This window comes from Vulpes lagopus, chromosome 2 (genome assembly GCF_018345385.1).
Source record: "Vulpes lagopus strain Blue_001 chromosome 2, ASM1834538v1, whole genome shotgun sequence".
NCBI classification, from domain to species: Eukaryota; Metazoa; Chordata; class Mammalia; order Carnivora; family Canidae; genus Vulpes; species Vulpes lagopus.
In genome coordinates this window covers 144,354,900-144,369,391 of record NC_054825.1, presented here as the reverse complement: position 1 = coordinate 144,369,391, position 14,492 = coordinate 144,354,900, and the positions used below count along the sequence as shown (strand labels likewise).

Sequence of the window (14,492 nt, the reverse complement as noted above, 5' to 3'; positions counted from 1 at the left end):
CTTTATTAACATTTATATGCTGCCATGCTGTCAGAATTCCTCCATACATTTGTTTTAGTTGCCCTGGAGTTCACAGGGATTTTGTGGACCAAAGACAGCGGGATAAATAAATCAGTACATAACTATCCAGTTTAGCTAGAAAATGCCTCTAGTTGTAACGTTTCCTAGCTGACTGAGTCTACAAGCCAATAGATTAAAAGTCCTCCAGGCTCTCCCCTCCACAACTACATTCTAGAAAAGCAGCTACTCATCATTTCCTTAATGATTTCAAAGAGAGAGACACCATCCGTTTCTTTTGTGATATTATTTAATGTTTCAATAAGTCTTCCATAGTTCTGATAATTAAGGGGTAAGTCTTCATTTCTAAGAACACTCCCTCTTGATAGAATATTAAGGATGCATTGAAATACCAACTAATGATATATATTTATGAAATTACACTGTCAGACAAAAGAAAATTGCAACTATACTTAATGTATTTATTATATAACTGAAATTTATTAGCAGTCAAATTTTAGTCCTTGTCTTTTAAGAATTGTAGTAGTTGATATGCAGACAAGTAAGGATGCTACCCAGCTAGTCTGTAGCCGTCTGAGAAATTTGCTCTAGATGATCAAAATCTCCAATGTCCTTCAATCCTTGTATGATTTCTCTTCTCACACTAGTTTCTGATATTGTCAGATCCTGCTAACACAGTGAAGGCTTCTGTGGCAAGCTTCTGTTAAAAATTGCTATATCACACAACATTTACCACCTTAATAACTTGTAAGCCTGCAGTTCTGTGGCAGTAAGTCCATTCACACTGTTGTGCAACCATCACCACTGTCCCATCTCCAGAACTCTTTTCATTTCCCCAAACTAAAACTCCATGCTCATGAAACAATAACTTACTTATGACAAGCTTTAAAAATCATTTAGAAGGCATGGTAAAAAGCAATTGTAGAGAGACACATTTAGCTGTTGTTCTGCCCAAAGTACTGATGCCTTTTTTTTCCCTGTTAAAAATCCTCTTGGGCTTAATGAACGCAGCTTAGCTGTTCGGCTCACGTGGCTCTTACAGGCCACTCGAGCTCCGTCCTAGCCCTGGTGAAAGGGGGCAGGCATCAGACTGAAGAAACAGCTGTTTCGCTGTTCCAAATTATGAATATGGTGTGTGTCTCAACACATCATGGTTGCTGCACAAAGAACAGATGGGACCCCGATCTCCCACTAGACCTAGTGGAATCCCATCTTGAATGTTAAACAATGACTCACAGAGAGAAAGTGATTTCAGTTAATAATCCCTTCCACAGATTGGAATCCTTCATGTGCAAGAACACGTGAGCTGGTCTAAGGTTTCAATGCTGGGGCTTCCTGGCTCCCATCCAGAGCTTTTGTTTGCTGAGACAGACAGCATTTGGAGTTAGAATGTGGCAAAGCTTGTCAACACATGGGGCTTTTCTCTGCTTTCCAAACACATGTGAGACAGACTGGCTCTCTATGAAGCTCTGATCTTTTCTGGGGAAAGGAAATGTCACATGCAAGTCAAAAAGAGAAACATTTGGAATCAAGAGGAATAATTGGTTTGACCATCAGAGAGACAAATTCTAATCAGTTGACAAATGTGTTAAAATTGTTTGTATGTATAGATGTTGATCTAGATTGGTTTCAATTGGTATTGCCTAGTGGAATATACATATATGCTTAAAATAGAAATGGTATCAAGCATTTTTGGAGAGCTTAACGTTACTCAAGAAAAATAGACTGGTATCTATCTGCCTAATATTATGATATTACATATATGCATATGTATATTAAATTTAAAAATATGAAATTTTTTTAAAAAGTAGACTGGTGTCAGTGTCCCAGAAAAGCACAACAAGTTGTATTTACATCCCCCTAGATGTTTTCTTTGTCTTCCCAAAGTGGTATAATTACACAGCTCAAAAGCCTGGGAGATTTCCTTTCATCCTTTATCTTCTGAAACACAAAGATCTCTGGAACCAGAGACCTGAGGTAATGGTTTCAGCCTAATACTTGAGACCCAGAGGTGCAGGAGCTAAAAGCGTTTCCAGAAAAATGCTTCACCCATTGGAGGCTAAATAGTTAGTGCATTGTACTCAAAAAAGAAAGAATTTAATTTAATCCTGAGGGTGATTAGGGGTTTTCTTCTTTTGCAGGATCTCAGACTAATTCTGTCTGGGACTTACACTGTTACCAATAGGATGCACGCTGTCATCACTAGAAGCACCTCACTTAGCATCTTACTTATGATGGATCCCCATTGCTTCCTTTCCATTCTGCAAAGATGTCACGTCTCAGAGTCCTAATGGTCTCTACTTTCCGTTTTTCCAGTGACAGCATCTTTTGGAGGAGCCTGCTTTTCCTCCCTAACTGAATGGTTCATTTTTAGCCAAGACCCTTTATTTAGGATCAAGTGGACCTTCTGAGAACCCCAAAGCCAGATACAAAAGTTATTTTCTGATTTTCTCCTTATTTGGGGGGGGTGAATTTTTTTAGGTTTAACATGCAATAAGGTAGGGTTTCAGGGCACTATGCTACTAATTTATGTATAGGATGGCATGGGATACCTTTGTGCACAGTTAGGTGATAAACCATGGTAATTTTCATGTTTTGACCTTATTCTCCATAGAATTAAATTGAATACACCCTTCTGGGGCACCTGAGTGGCACACATTGACTCTTGGTTTCAGCTCAGGATCCTGAGATCAAGTCCTGCATTGGGTTCTGTGCTCAGCATGGAGTCTGCTTAGAGTTTCTCTCTCCTTCTTCCTCCATCCCTCCCCACTTCCCACCTCTGGCTGTCTCTTCAATCAATTATGTGTGTATATATATATATATATATATATATACACATATATACATACACCCTTCTGTTAGGATGATGTATGGCTGAATTTTTTATATCCAGCCTAGCTTAAGTTAGAAAATGTTAAAGAAAAGAATAATAAAAGTTCCTTTCATTGCTGAAAATACAAAAACCCCAGTGTTCCTTGTATAGTAATTTTCTTGCCAGTGGAAGAGTGAAGGTAACATTAAAAAATAATCTTTTTGTGTGTTTGGTTAAAAAACAATGCATCAGATAGCATGGTACTGGTTTAAGAACATTTAATTTTATATGACTTTAATTTTTTCAAAACTTGGATTCATCTTAGTTTTTCCTTGGAGCATCCCAGTCAAGTGCATATCTCATTGCCAAAACACTCACACAACTGGAGTGACCTTGGTCGCACTGGTTTGTGGCTTAGAGATGCTGAAGAAAATACATTCATTTGTTCATTCAACAAGTGTTTATTGAGTATTTATTATGTTCCAGGCACTGTTCTAGTACCTGGAGGCATAACAGTGAAGTAAATAAGAAAATATCTCTGCTATTGTGTGTTCTAGAGAAGGGAGACAGACAAACCTAAAAAAAAATTATATAGTATGTTATGAAGCAATTAAATGCTACGGAAATAATAGTATAGGGAATGAGGAGTGCCAGAGGGGGATTACAATTCAAAATACTGTGGTCAGAATTGGTCTAATGAAAAAGGAAATAAGTGAGCAAAGACTTAGAAATGAGAGGGTGAGGCCTGAGATGATATGGAGGGAAAGCCATTCCAGGCAGAGGGAATAGTACGTGCAATGGCTCTGAGTTGATAGCATACTTCCTCCATTCCAGGAACAACACAGGGACCAATATGGCCACCCAACGCAGAGTGAGTAAGAAGAAAGGCAGTAGGAGAGGAAGGGGGTAGAAATCAGAGGTAGGAAAACTGTTGGGAGATACAGGGCTGTGAAAGCCATTCTCAGACCTTCAGCTCTTACTCTGAGGGAAATGCTGAACCAATGGAAGGTTTTGAGCAGAGGAGTGGTGGTGAGATTTAGCTTTTGTTCACTATGGGTACTATGTTGAGATTAGATGGGGGGAAACAAGGGCAGAGAGAGGCAGACTAACTAGTAAGTGTTGCATTAATCCAAGTGAGAAGTAAGAGTGGCTCAGACCAAAAGGTATCAGGGTTGGTGGTGAGAAGAGAAATGACTGGCTTCCGGACATGTTTTGAAGGTAGAGCCAAGCTGTCAGGAATTCCTAGAGGTGATAGTGAGGAGAAGAGGTGGCACAGGACTTCCAGGTTTGGGGCCTGGCCAACCAGTAAGGGTGCTGTAGGTTTTACGGTAAGGCTGTTGGAATTTAGTTTTGGACGTGTTCAGTTGGAGGTGTCCGTTTGACAATAAAGGGAGATGTCTATTAGGCTGTTTGAACAAACATATCTGGGTTTCAGCAAAAGGGTTGAAAATTTAAATTCATGCTACAAGAACACATGTAAGAATTAAAAGCCATGAAACAAGATGAGATTACTCTTGGAGTCAGTAAGAATAGAGCAGTTTAAGACCTGGGCCTTGGAGCACTCCAAAGGCTAAAGGTCAGAGAAGAAAGGGTAAGCTAGCAAAGGAGTGACCAGTGAAGTAGAGAAAAACCAGGTGAGTATAGCGTCCTGCAAACCAAGTTAAGAAAGCACTTGTAGGAGGCAGAAGTGATGTATTCTCTTCAATGCCACAGATGAGCCAAGAATGACAAAGGCTAAATATTGACACTGGTTTAATGGTGAGCATGTCATTGGTGAACACTCCAGAAATACTGGCAGTATTATTTGTAATATTTTAAGGAGATCATGGAGAAGGCTGGTTGATGAAGGCCACATCCCATGACTCTGTTGGCCCAGTTTCCATTGAGTGGAACATGGCGGGGTGGTAGGGGGGTGGGGGTGGGGAGGGTGACACAGTGCATACAATTTGATAAGACCCACCTAAGCAGGACTCTCTCCCACCTGTTGAATTGCCCATGGGACTTCTCAGGTCTGTGTTTATGGAAGTGAGAGAAAGGATGAATGTCCTCTAGAAGCACAGATGGAGTTTCTGACCAATTCTGGTTTGAATACTTCAAGCCCTGCATTTGGGGAAATGACTAGAGCTAATTGATTAAAAGTCCAACTGTAAAGAAAGATGCCTTAGAGACCATTTCATCTGCATGCAGCATGTGGGCTCTCTTTCTTTTTACCCTCAATTTGGCCATTAATTTCTGCATGAAATAATAATAATAGGAATAACACTGTGGATTATGTTTTACATCATACACATAAAAAAATCAATATTGGCCAAGAAGACAATAAAAATGCATGGAAACACTTGTGCATAGTTTTTCAGGTAGAAGAGACATAAACTTTTATCAAATGGTCCAGGGTTAAGAATGATGTGGAATCCAGGGCCTTTTTTAAAATGACCCTCAAGTTTACAGAATTATATCACTGGTGTGTTGATCTAGAAGTTAGTATTCATATTATTCATCTGTTGCCTTATTTCAGTGGCTGGATAGTAATTGTTTAACACTAGCCAGCTCTATCAGGGTTGGGCTAATTTGTAGCCATGTCTAGTTTCTGTGGGGTAAATACATCCGTCATTTGGACCTACCAACAGAAGTCACACGATTGACTCTCAAGAGCCAGTAGAAGCTGGTTCCAGCAAACCACTGTTTTATTTATGTGCAGACAAATCTTGCTTCTGCCTGAAACCAGCAAATTAAAACAAATTGAAATTAATAAAGGAAATGGAAATGTTATATAGCATATGGATAGATAGATAGTATTCATCCTTATTCAAAATGATGAATGTAATTTGAGAGAGGATAATTCCTTAGACCAAGATCAGATATTAGAGTCAAGACTTGAACCCAGACACATCTGACTACAAAATCCATGCTGGCTCTCCCAAACCAATGTCTGGAAGCTCCAGAACATTGTCCATGAGTTAGTAGGACAAATTCTGATGCACTGATCATCACATTGGTGGCCCAATACTAGTGTTATAATAATAACGTCAATTACATCCTATATATTTAACTGAATTTTAAATTCGTAAGTGAAAAAAATTATTTTGATTATCTAAATTTTGTAGCACGTCTATCTATTCCTCTTGGATGATATTCTCCAAAATGATAAAAATCCTACATCAGCATGGTGGTCAAGTCATCCACTTACTCTAATTTGTTTCCAGGAGCACTACTCAAAAGAGAAAGAAGAGAATATTCTGTGTGTTTGTGCGCACGCACACACATGCTTTTAATAATACCTGATTTTGCGTTGCTCTCTAGGCTACTACATGTACATCGAAGCCTCCCACATGGTGTATGGACAAAAAGCACAGCTCTTGTCCTGGCCTCTGAGAGGAGTCACTGGAAAACACTGCTTGACCTTCTTCTACCACATGTATGGAGCAGGGACTGGCCTGCTGAGTGTTTATTTAAAGAGGGAAGGTGAGAGTGAAGAGTCCCTCTTATGGAGAAGAAGAGGTGAACAGAGCATTTCCTGGCTACGAGCGCTGATTGAATACAGTTGTGAGAGGCAACACCAGGTAGGCCAGAGGAGACAAGAACCGAGTGATAGAAAGTGGTCCTATAAGCTCCTGATGTTCTTTCTTTCTCTTGTGACCCAAGAGAACATTTTGTTCTTTTTCAGGATCATAGAGAAAGGCAGTACTTGTTTCAGAGTAAACATAATTGGTCTATATTGATGAAATCTCAGCAGTGAATGGGAGAGTAGGCGGGGAGAGAAAGCTTTGGGTATTTACGTGTAAAGTGCTTTTTGCAACTCAGTGATGAAAGGGTAGCTATTTTTGTCTTGGCACATTCTGAGTGTCAGGTGCATCCTCTGTGCCCTGCAATGTCCCTAAAGCAGTCCCCTTCTCTTCCAAACTTGGTATTACCCAATTAGTTGTTCAGGCTACATCTTCCCCTCATCATTACCCACACGCAAGGGCTTTGGTTGCAGGCCTCTATTTAACAGAGTGCGTGGTCCAGGGGAAAGTTGAAGTCTCTGTCTGCATTGACATGGAAGAAACAAAGTCCTGATCCTACATCCTGAGTCTCGTGTGCAGTAGGAGCATCCTGGCTATGAGCGAATCTGGGCAGCAACAGGAAGGAGCCTTTCACATTCCAGTCAGTGAAGCCGAGCAGCCAGTCTAGTCTAGAGGTGAGCCAGGGCCTCTGGACAGCCACTGACTTCACCTGCCTCTGAGCCAGAGCTCCAGAAAGCTCTGGGGAGACATCCCTTGGATCCTGACTGTTCCTGAAATTGCTCTGTAGAATTCTCAGCTGTGACCTTCCACCGAAAACCCTGCTTCCTTCTCATCCTTGCTTCTAACCGATGAACAGTCTTGAGTCAGCACCCCTCAGCTTTAACCACTGGCCACTCTGCTAAGCCTAATTCTTCTGGGGCCAAGATACTTAAAATAAGGGCTTCATTTTATACCATCGTACAGCCACGTAGAATTTTCTTACAGATCCCAATGGGAAGGAATTGCAGAAGCTCGGGTGGGCCAGGTGGTGGGGCCAGCTAGGGTGCTGCATTCCTAAAGAACAAATAACAGAGGGAACATGAGCCATTATCCAGGGATGGCCCATTATCTTGGCATGATGGAACTATTGAGAGATTTAGTCAAGACAACAGCCTCAGGAATGATTTAAGTGGTGCTTTAATGTTTGGTATAGAAGGAACGTAGATCATTCAGGAACTTACTAAGATAATTGATCATCATTCTGCGATGGTAGATTAATTTCGTTAGGCTATTTAGGACACTCATACTGGTACCTTATTCAGATGTTCATAAAGTGTGATCCTGAGGCCAGCAGCAATGCTTGAAATGCAAGTTCACCTAAAATGACATGTACCTAAAATGCACATTCTCAGGCCCCACCTCGGAACTACTAACCAGCCAGTCTGGGAAAGGGGACCAGAAATCTGTGTCTAAACAAGCCCTCCTGGTGATTCAGATGCCCACTAACGCTGGAGAGTCTGTCCTCAAGGAAGTGAATCTGAGTCTCTCAGGTGGAGACTGAGCGCTGATGTTTTTTACATTTCCCAAATGTTGCTGATGCAATCTGGGATTTAAGTTGAAGAGAACAGGTGGCTTCTCAGCATCTAAAGATTTTATTTTTATTTATTTCAGGGAGACCAAGAGAGAGAAACCATGAACAGTAGAGAAAGGGAGAAGCAGGCTCCCTGCTGAGCCAGGAGCCTGGCATGGGGCTTGATCCCAGGACCCCAGGAGCCAAAGACAGATGCTTCACTGATTGAGCCACCCAGGCTTCCCAGCTTCTTAGCATCTAAACCCAGGGAGTTGGGGCACCTAGGTGGCTCAGTGGTTGAGCATCTGCCTTTGACTTAGGTCATGATCCCGGGGTCCCAGGATCGAGTTCCACATCAGGCTCCCACAGGGAGCCTGCTTGCTTCTCCCTCTGCCTATGTCTCTGCCTCTCTCTGTGTGTCTCTCATGAATAAATAAATAAAATCTTAAACAAATAAACAAACCCAGGGAGTTGAGTACATGCCTTGCATATGCTAGACTTGCTGAGTAGCTGGTTGTTTGAAATGTTTTTTTGATCCCAAAGTAATTAGGCATCTAGGGTAGCATCTTTTTTTTTTTTTTTTTTTTAGGGTAGCATCTTGAGATGTCAAGTTCAAAGGGTACAGAATAGCCAGAGAGATTTTTTAGCTCACAACCTAGAAGGAAGACTCCAGACCATTCCCTTTGTCTTACAATGAAACAGATATGAATCTGCCATGAGGAATTTCCTTCTGGATTTAGTGATTCCCTCAGGAATCCCAAATGACTATCTGGAGACCAGGCTGAGCTTGTTTCTCCAAAACATTTTAGCGTCTGATAAAACACAGACACACCCATTCGAATAAATCAGCCATTTTCTCCGTGCCAGGCACTTAACAGCCCTAGGATCAGAATATAAGTCCCTCCAGTTGATCTTTTAGCTCCTCATTACAGATGTAGAAACTGTCCAGCTGGTAAGTGGCTGAGTGAGAGAATTCAATCCCAGATCTAACTGGTCCAAAGTTTGTATCCCTAAATCATTATTCTACACTCCCTCCTATCATGGAAGTTCCAAACTAAACTCATTCCCCTGGGTGTCATTAGCACTGGGTGATCTTGGGGAAATCTCATCCTCTCTCAGAGTGTTTATATATTTTCAAAATGGGATAGTAATTTCTGACGTGCTGACATCACCAGAGTTAGATGGTCAAATGAGATGATGTATGTGAAAGGGTTTAATATACTTTATTTAAAGTCCCAAAGTATAAAAAGATGTTATTGTTTCTAAAAATACATTCCCTCCCAAATATCTCTGGTCTCAAATTCATGTCACCATGGCAACCCTGGTATTCTCAATAGTTACATTGGCAACCAGACTGAGTTCCTAAAGTATGAGGCCAAAATACCTTATTTTAATCATTATTTATTGACCACTTACTGTTCTAAGTGCTGGGGTACAGCAATGAACATAACATGTAAAGCTCCTCATCTTTTAGAGTAGACATTCTCGTGGGGAAGAGGTAGAAAATGTAAACCAAAATATATAATGTACCATCAGGTGATAATAAGTGCTGAGAAAAAGAATAGGTCAAGCTGATTAGGTAATGAGATCAAAGAAGTACCAGGGCATAATCATGGAAGGTCTTGGCCATCATCATGGTAGAGGTTGAAATTTATTCCAGAAGCAACAAGGAAACATCAGATGGATCTAAGGTAATGCGATCTGATTTATATTTTTAAATGATCAGCTATTATGTGGGGTGTAGACTGTAGGGAGTGAAGGAGACTTTGGGGCTACTGCAGCAGTCCTGGCAGAAGGGGTGGTAGCTAGGGCTGTGTAGCAGAGGTGAAACGCATCAGAAGCCCACATGACTTCTTATGTGTGGCATGTGGGGCTCAAGAGAAAGAGTCATCAAGATGACTCCACAGGTTTTGGCCTGAGCAACCACTAGAATGGAGTTACCGTTAATTGAGCTGGGGAAGGCTTTGGGTGGAGCATATCTGGAGGTGTAAGGGCAGTGTGCACAGGAGGGAAATTTAACAGGTGGGGTTTTGCAGACATGCTAAGTTTTCCACATCAGGTAGATATCCACAGGGGGATGTCAGGTAAGCGGTAGGATATGAGACTGGAGTCTGGGGAGAACAAAGCTGGAGAAATCAGCGTGTGAATCATCAGAGGGGGCAGGCAAGTGTGGATCACCTTGTAGAAGAAATGCATCAAGTAGCAAAATTTTAATCATTCTCTTTCCTTGGGGTTTAATAAGGTGCTGAGCCACACTTGACTCGCTATTGATCAAAAACACAAAATGATTTTATTTCCTTTGAATGCCTTGCTTAACCTTTCCTCCTCCACTCTCTCGGGTTCTTTTATTTTGATGCTATTGAAAGAAAACGTTAGACAAATTCTTAGCTCATTGAAACATTTATGTCATTCATATTGTTCATTATACTGCCTAAAATTTAGTAGGAATTATTATGTGCTGCGTACTCATCTAACACCATGTTTCCAAAAGTACTTGTTCACGGTGTGCTTAGTCTCATTCATCTTTTCCTGGTGCCACTAGAGCAAAAGTAATTCCTAACAGTTTCATTTATTAAATAGTTGGGCCCAAACAACTTAGCATTTGTGTCCTAATGACTTTGTAGCCATTTGAAAAAAATAATACAGTTAAATTGAAAGAAAAAATAAAGTTTTATCTCATTCTTAAATAACTAAAATTATTTAATAATAGAATGTGTGTCTGTAATACAAGGGGGAAACCATAATGGTATAAAATGGTTACCACTCAAGTATTAAGGAAATTGAAATGAGAAGGTTGTATGAAATCAAATGTTTGGCTCAACTGCAGACTATTCTAAATTTAATTCCATCAGGTAATTTGTTTTTTGTATTTCCATTGTTAGAGTTGGAGGTGAAAAACCAGATTTTATTGATGTCCAGAGAACCAGAATGCTTATTAACTGCACTCATATATCCTCCTATCTAGATGTGTTAGGATATTTTTTTTCCCTCTTTTAACCACTTATTTGGATTCTTGTTTGGGATTGTGTCCTTAGAATTTTTAATAACGTTATTTTGCCCATTTCCGTCATTACAGCTTCTTTGAGTCATTAATTTCAAGATAGTTTCATATACTTATTAATTATCCACTTTATATTCTTTGATTTAATTTAAATCATAAACTAGTCCAATGGGGAGTCATTTGCTCATAAAGTGAGTAGAGCAAATGTATCTTCTGGATAATTTTCATTACCCACGAGCCTCCCTGGAGTATTCGGTGGTTTATTAACCATTGTTGGAGCAGCTTTAGGACTGGTAATGTAACCTGTTTTCCCTAGAACCTGAATATTTGATCAGGTATTTTCTTCTCAGTATCTAGAGTTATGGAGCTGGTTCTCTCCTCCTGGGCTGTTCTTGGATGTTATGGTATTTAACATGATAAGTGAACCATTGTCCTTTTGGTAAACTTCATGATTATTCTTTGCTGCTCATACATAGTCTCATCAGCCATGTTAAATTCTTCCACCTAGTACTAGTATCACTGTGGAGTTACGGAAAGCCTAAGAAAGCTTAAACTTGTGGCCCATGGCTTTCATAGGCCTTGTGAATACTGGGACTAGACTATTCTAGGGAGGAAGGGGAAACCAGGTCACTACCAGGAAGCCTTTCTAAGTGAGCATTTCTGGGAAATTGTCTAAAGAAATCTCAGAAGAAAGGGACTTAAATCTCCAAGGCTCTTATAACTTGTGAATTTCTTTAAAATCCCAAATAAGTACTCTCTTTTGTACCTAAGTCTGAATTTGTGACTTTGCATTCCTTTCCTTAAAGGAGCTCGAAAAACAGTCTAAGCTTCCAGACCCACATAGCCTGGATCTGTCCCTGACAAGTATTGTTTTGTTTTGTTTTTATTTTTAAAATTTTTATTTAAATTCAATTTAGTTAAAATATAGTGTTTTATTAGTTTCAGAGGTAGAATTTAGTGATTTATCAGTTGCATACAATACCCACTATTGTGGTGTATACAACACCCAGTGTTCATTACATCAAGTGCCCTCCTTAATGCCCATCACCCAGTTACCCCATCCTTCTAGCCACCTCCCTTCCAGGAAGGTTTTGTTTCCTATGATTAAGAGTTTCTTATGGTTTGTCTCTCTCTCGTTTTCATCTTATTTTATTTTTCCTTCCCTTTCCCTATGTTCATCTGTTTTGTTTCTTAAATTCCATATATGAAGGGCACCTGAGTGGCTCAGTCTACCTTTGGCTCAGGTCATGATCCCAGGGATTTGGGATTAAGCCCCTGGGTTAGGCACCATGCTCAGCAGCAAGCCTGCTGCTTCTCCCTCTCCCCACCCCTTGTTCATGCTCTCTCTTGCTCTCAAATAAATAAATAAAATCTTTTTTAAAATTCCAAGTATGAGTGAAATCATATGGTATTTGTCTTTCTCTGACTGTCTTATTTCACTTAGCATAATACCCTCTAGTTCCATCCACTTTGTTACAAATGGCCAGATTTCATTCCTTTTGATGGCTGAGTAATATTCCGTTGCAAATGGCAAGGTTTCATTCTTTTTGATGACAGTAATATTACATCTGTGTCTATATACACACATATAGATCTATCTATCTATCTATCTATCTATCTATCTATCTATCTATATACCACTTCTTTATCCATTCATCTGTCAATGGACATCTGGGCTCTTTCCATTGTTTGGCTATTGTGGACATTACTGCTATAAGCATTGGGGTACATGTGCCCCTTTGAATCACTATATTTGTATCCTTTGGATAAATACCTACGAGTGCAATTGCTGGATTGTAGGATAGCTCTATTTTTAACTTTTTGTGGAATGACAGTTTTCTAAGAGTGGCTGCACCAACCGGCATTCCCACTGACAGTGTATGGGGATTCCCCTTTCTCCAAATCTTGCCAACATTTGTTGTTTCGTGAATTGTTAATTTTAGCCATTCTGACTGATATGAGGTGGTATCTCATTGTGGTTTTTATGAGTATTGTTTTATCAGGATGACTCTGTCTAAATTCAAACTCTATTACTTTTCAGGTAATTTTTGAAGCCATTCGGGGAGTGTCAATAAGAAGTGATATTGCCATTGATGATGTTAAATTTCAAGCAGGACCCTGTGCAGGTAGCAGTCTTTTTCCCAATTATATCAGCATGCTTGAAAAGGGGTTTTGCAATAGTCTCAAATCATAAGAAGGCAAATTAAGTGTTTTTCCACAATAAAAATAGGGAAAATTACTATTGTCTATTTTTGATTTGTCTTTCCTGACAGAAATAGAAGATTTAACTCAACAATCATCAGGATATTCTGAGGATTTAAATGAAATTGAGTTTTAAGAAATGATCTGGATTGGATAAACTCAACAGGAGCCATACCTCTCTTCAATCAAAATGAAAACAAAACAAATGAATACTGGACAGTCTTAACCATTTCATAAGTTATCAATGACTCCACAGCACAGTACTCTTTTTTCATTTCTTTTGCAAAAAAATACTGACTCAGGGCTTTTTGTTTTGTTTTGTTTTGTTTTCCTTTTTGCATATGACAACTGTTACAAAAGTACAGGCTGTTGATTTTGCATAGATCACTCATCTTAATTTTGGTTCCAGTTAAAAATACAAATGTACTATATATTTCAATCATCTTAAAGTATGCAAATGAAGGGCACAAGCAAAATGAGATGTGCTCATTTAAATCTGCATTCAGTGAATGTATTGGGAGGAGAATAAGTCTTATGGGTTTCTTTTTGAATTTCAAGAATCATAACTATTTTTAAAGTAATAATGTGAGGTGTCAGTAATATCTGCAGAATGAATGCAGTTTTTCATGGTTAACAAGCTAGTCTAAGAAAATAAAATCTTATTTCCTATGTTTTATTCATAGAAATGGAGTATTGACTTTTTGGAGCATTAATTTTTAAATATTTTTACCATATGTGGTAACAAAGGATCTTTTCATGAATGTCCCAGGGTAAGTCAGTATTAATTAATGGTGTTTTACAAGGCAGTACTACTTTCTTTTCTCCCCCTCTGAACTATTTTTGAAAGTCACTATGAACACATGGATTAGAAATTGCACTCTTTTTTTGTAAAGCAAGCTTGAAAATGTTTATGTACACACACCCAAAAATGTTTGGGATATGTCAGGCAATTTTACTGTTTTTTATAATAAATGTTTTGGTAAGGTTTTGAGTTAATATGAATTCAAGTAGGTATACTAAACTACTGCTTTTTATTTACATGTTTAGAAAATTGTATATACATATTTGTATATCCAAACAGCTGTTATAAGATTACCTAATAAAAAGTAATTTGAAAATCGTTTCACTAGCAATTAACTCATTTCTACATTATTTTTCTTATTCAGAATATCTCCAGTACACAACGGCACATTCTAATTTGAATTTCTACTCTGCCACAATTAAATTCTTTTTAAGCCTTCCATTACTGATACAAGCACTGCATACATTGATACAATAATAAATTTCTAAAGTGTTCCATTTTACATAAGCTAACTTAATTTTTCACTAAATTTTGTGTTGTTAGAATATAAACACTATGAGGATAGGGATTCTTGCATGTTTTGTTTACTTTTGTAGCCTCAGAAG

At 39.0% G+C, this 14,492-nt stretch overlaps 1 protein-coding gene across 2 annotated transcripts in view; it reads left to right on the top strand.

Moving 5' to 3' along the window:
* MAMDC2 (MAM domain containing 2) overlaps positions 1-14,203 on the top strand; it is a 149,596-nt gene extending 135,393 nt beyond the window's left edge. Inside the window, exons 12-14 of one of the 2 annotated variants that reach the window (XM_041745102.1) lie at positions 6,131-6,390; positions 12,925-13,009; positions 13,157-14,203. In XM_041745102.1, the coding sequence (XP_041601036.1) occupies positions 6,131-6,390; positions 12,925-13,009; positions 13,157-13,221 (410 nt within the window). In that variant the 3' untranslated portion in view covers positions 13,222-14,203. Of the gene's footprint in view, positions 1-6,130; positions 6,391-12,924; positions 13,010-13,156 lie in introns of those variants that run through there. The other variant, XM_041745103.1, reaches the window with a different exon arrangement.
* Positions 14,204-14,492: the final 289 nt, after the last annotated feature.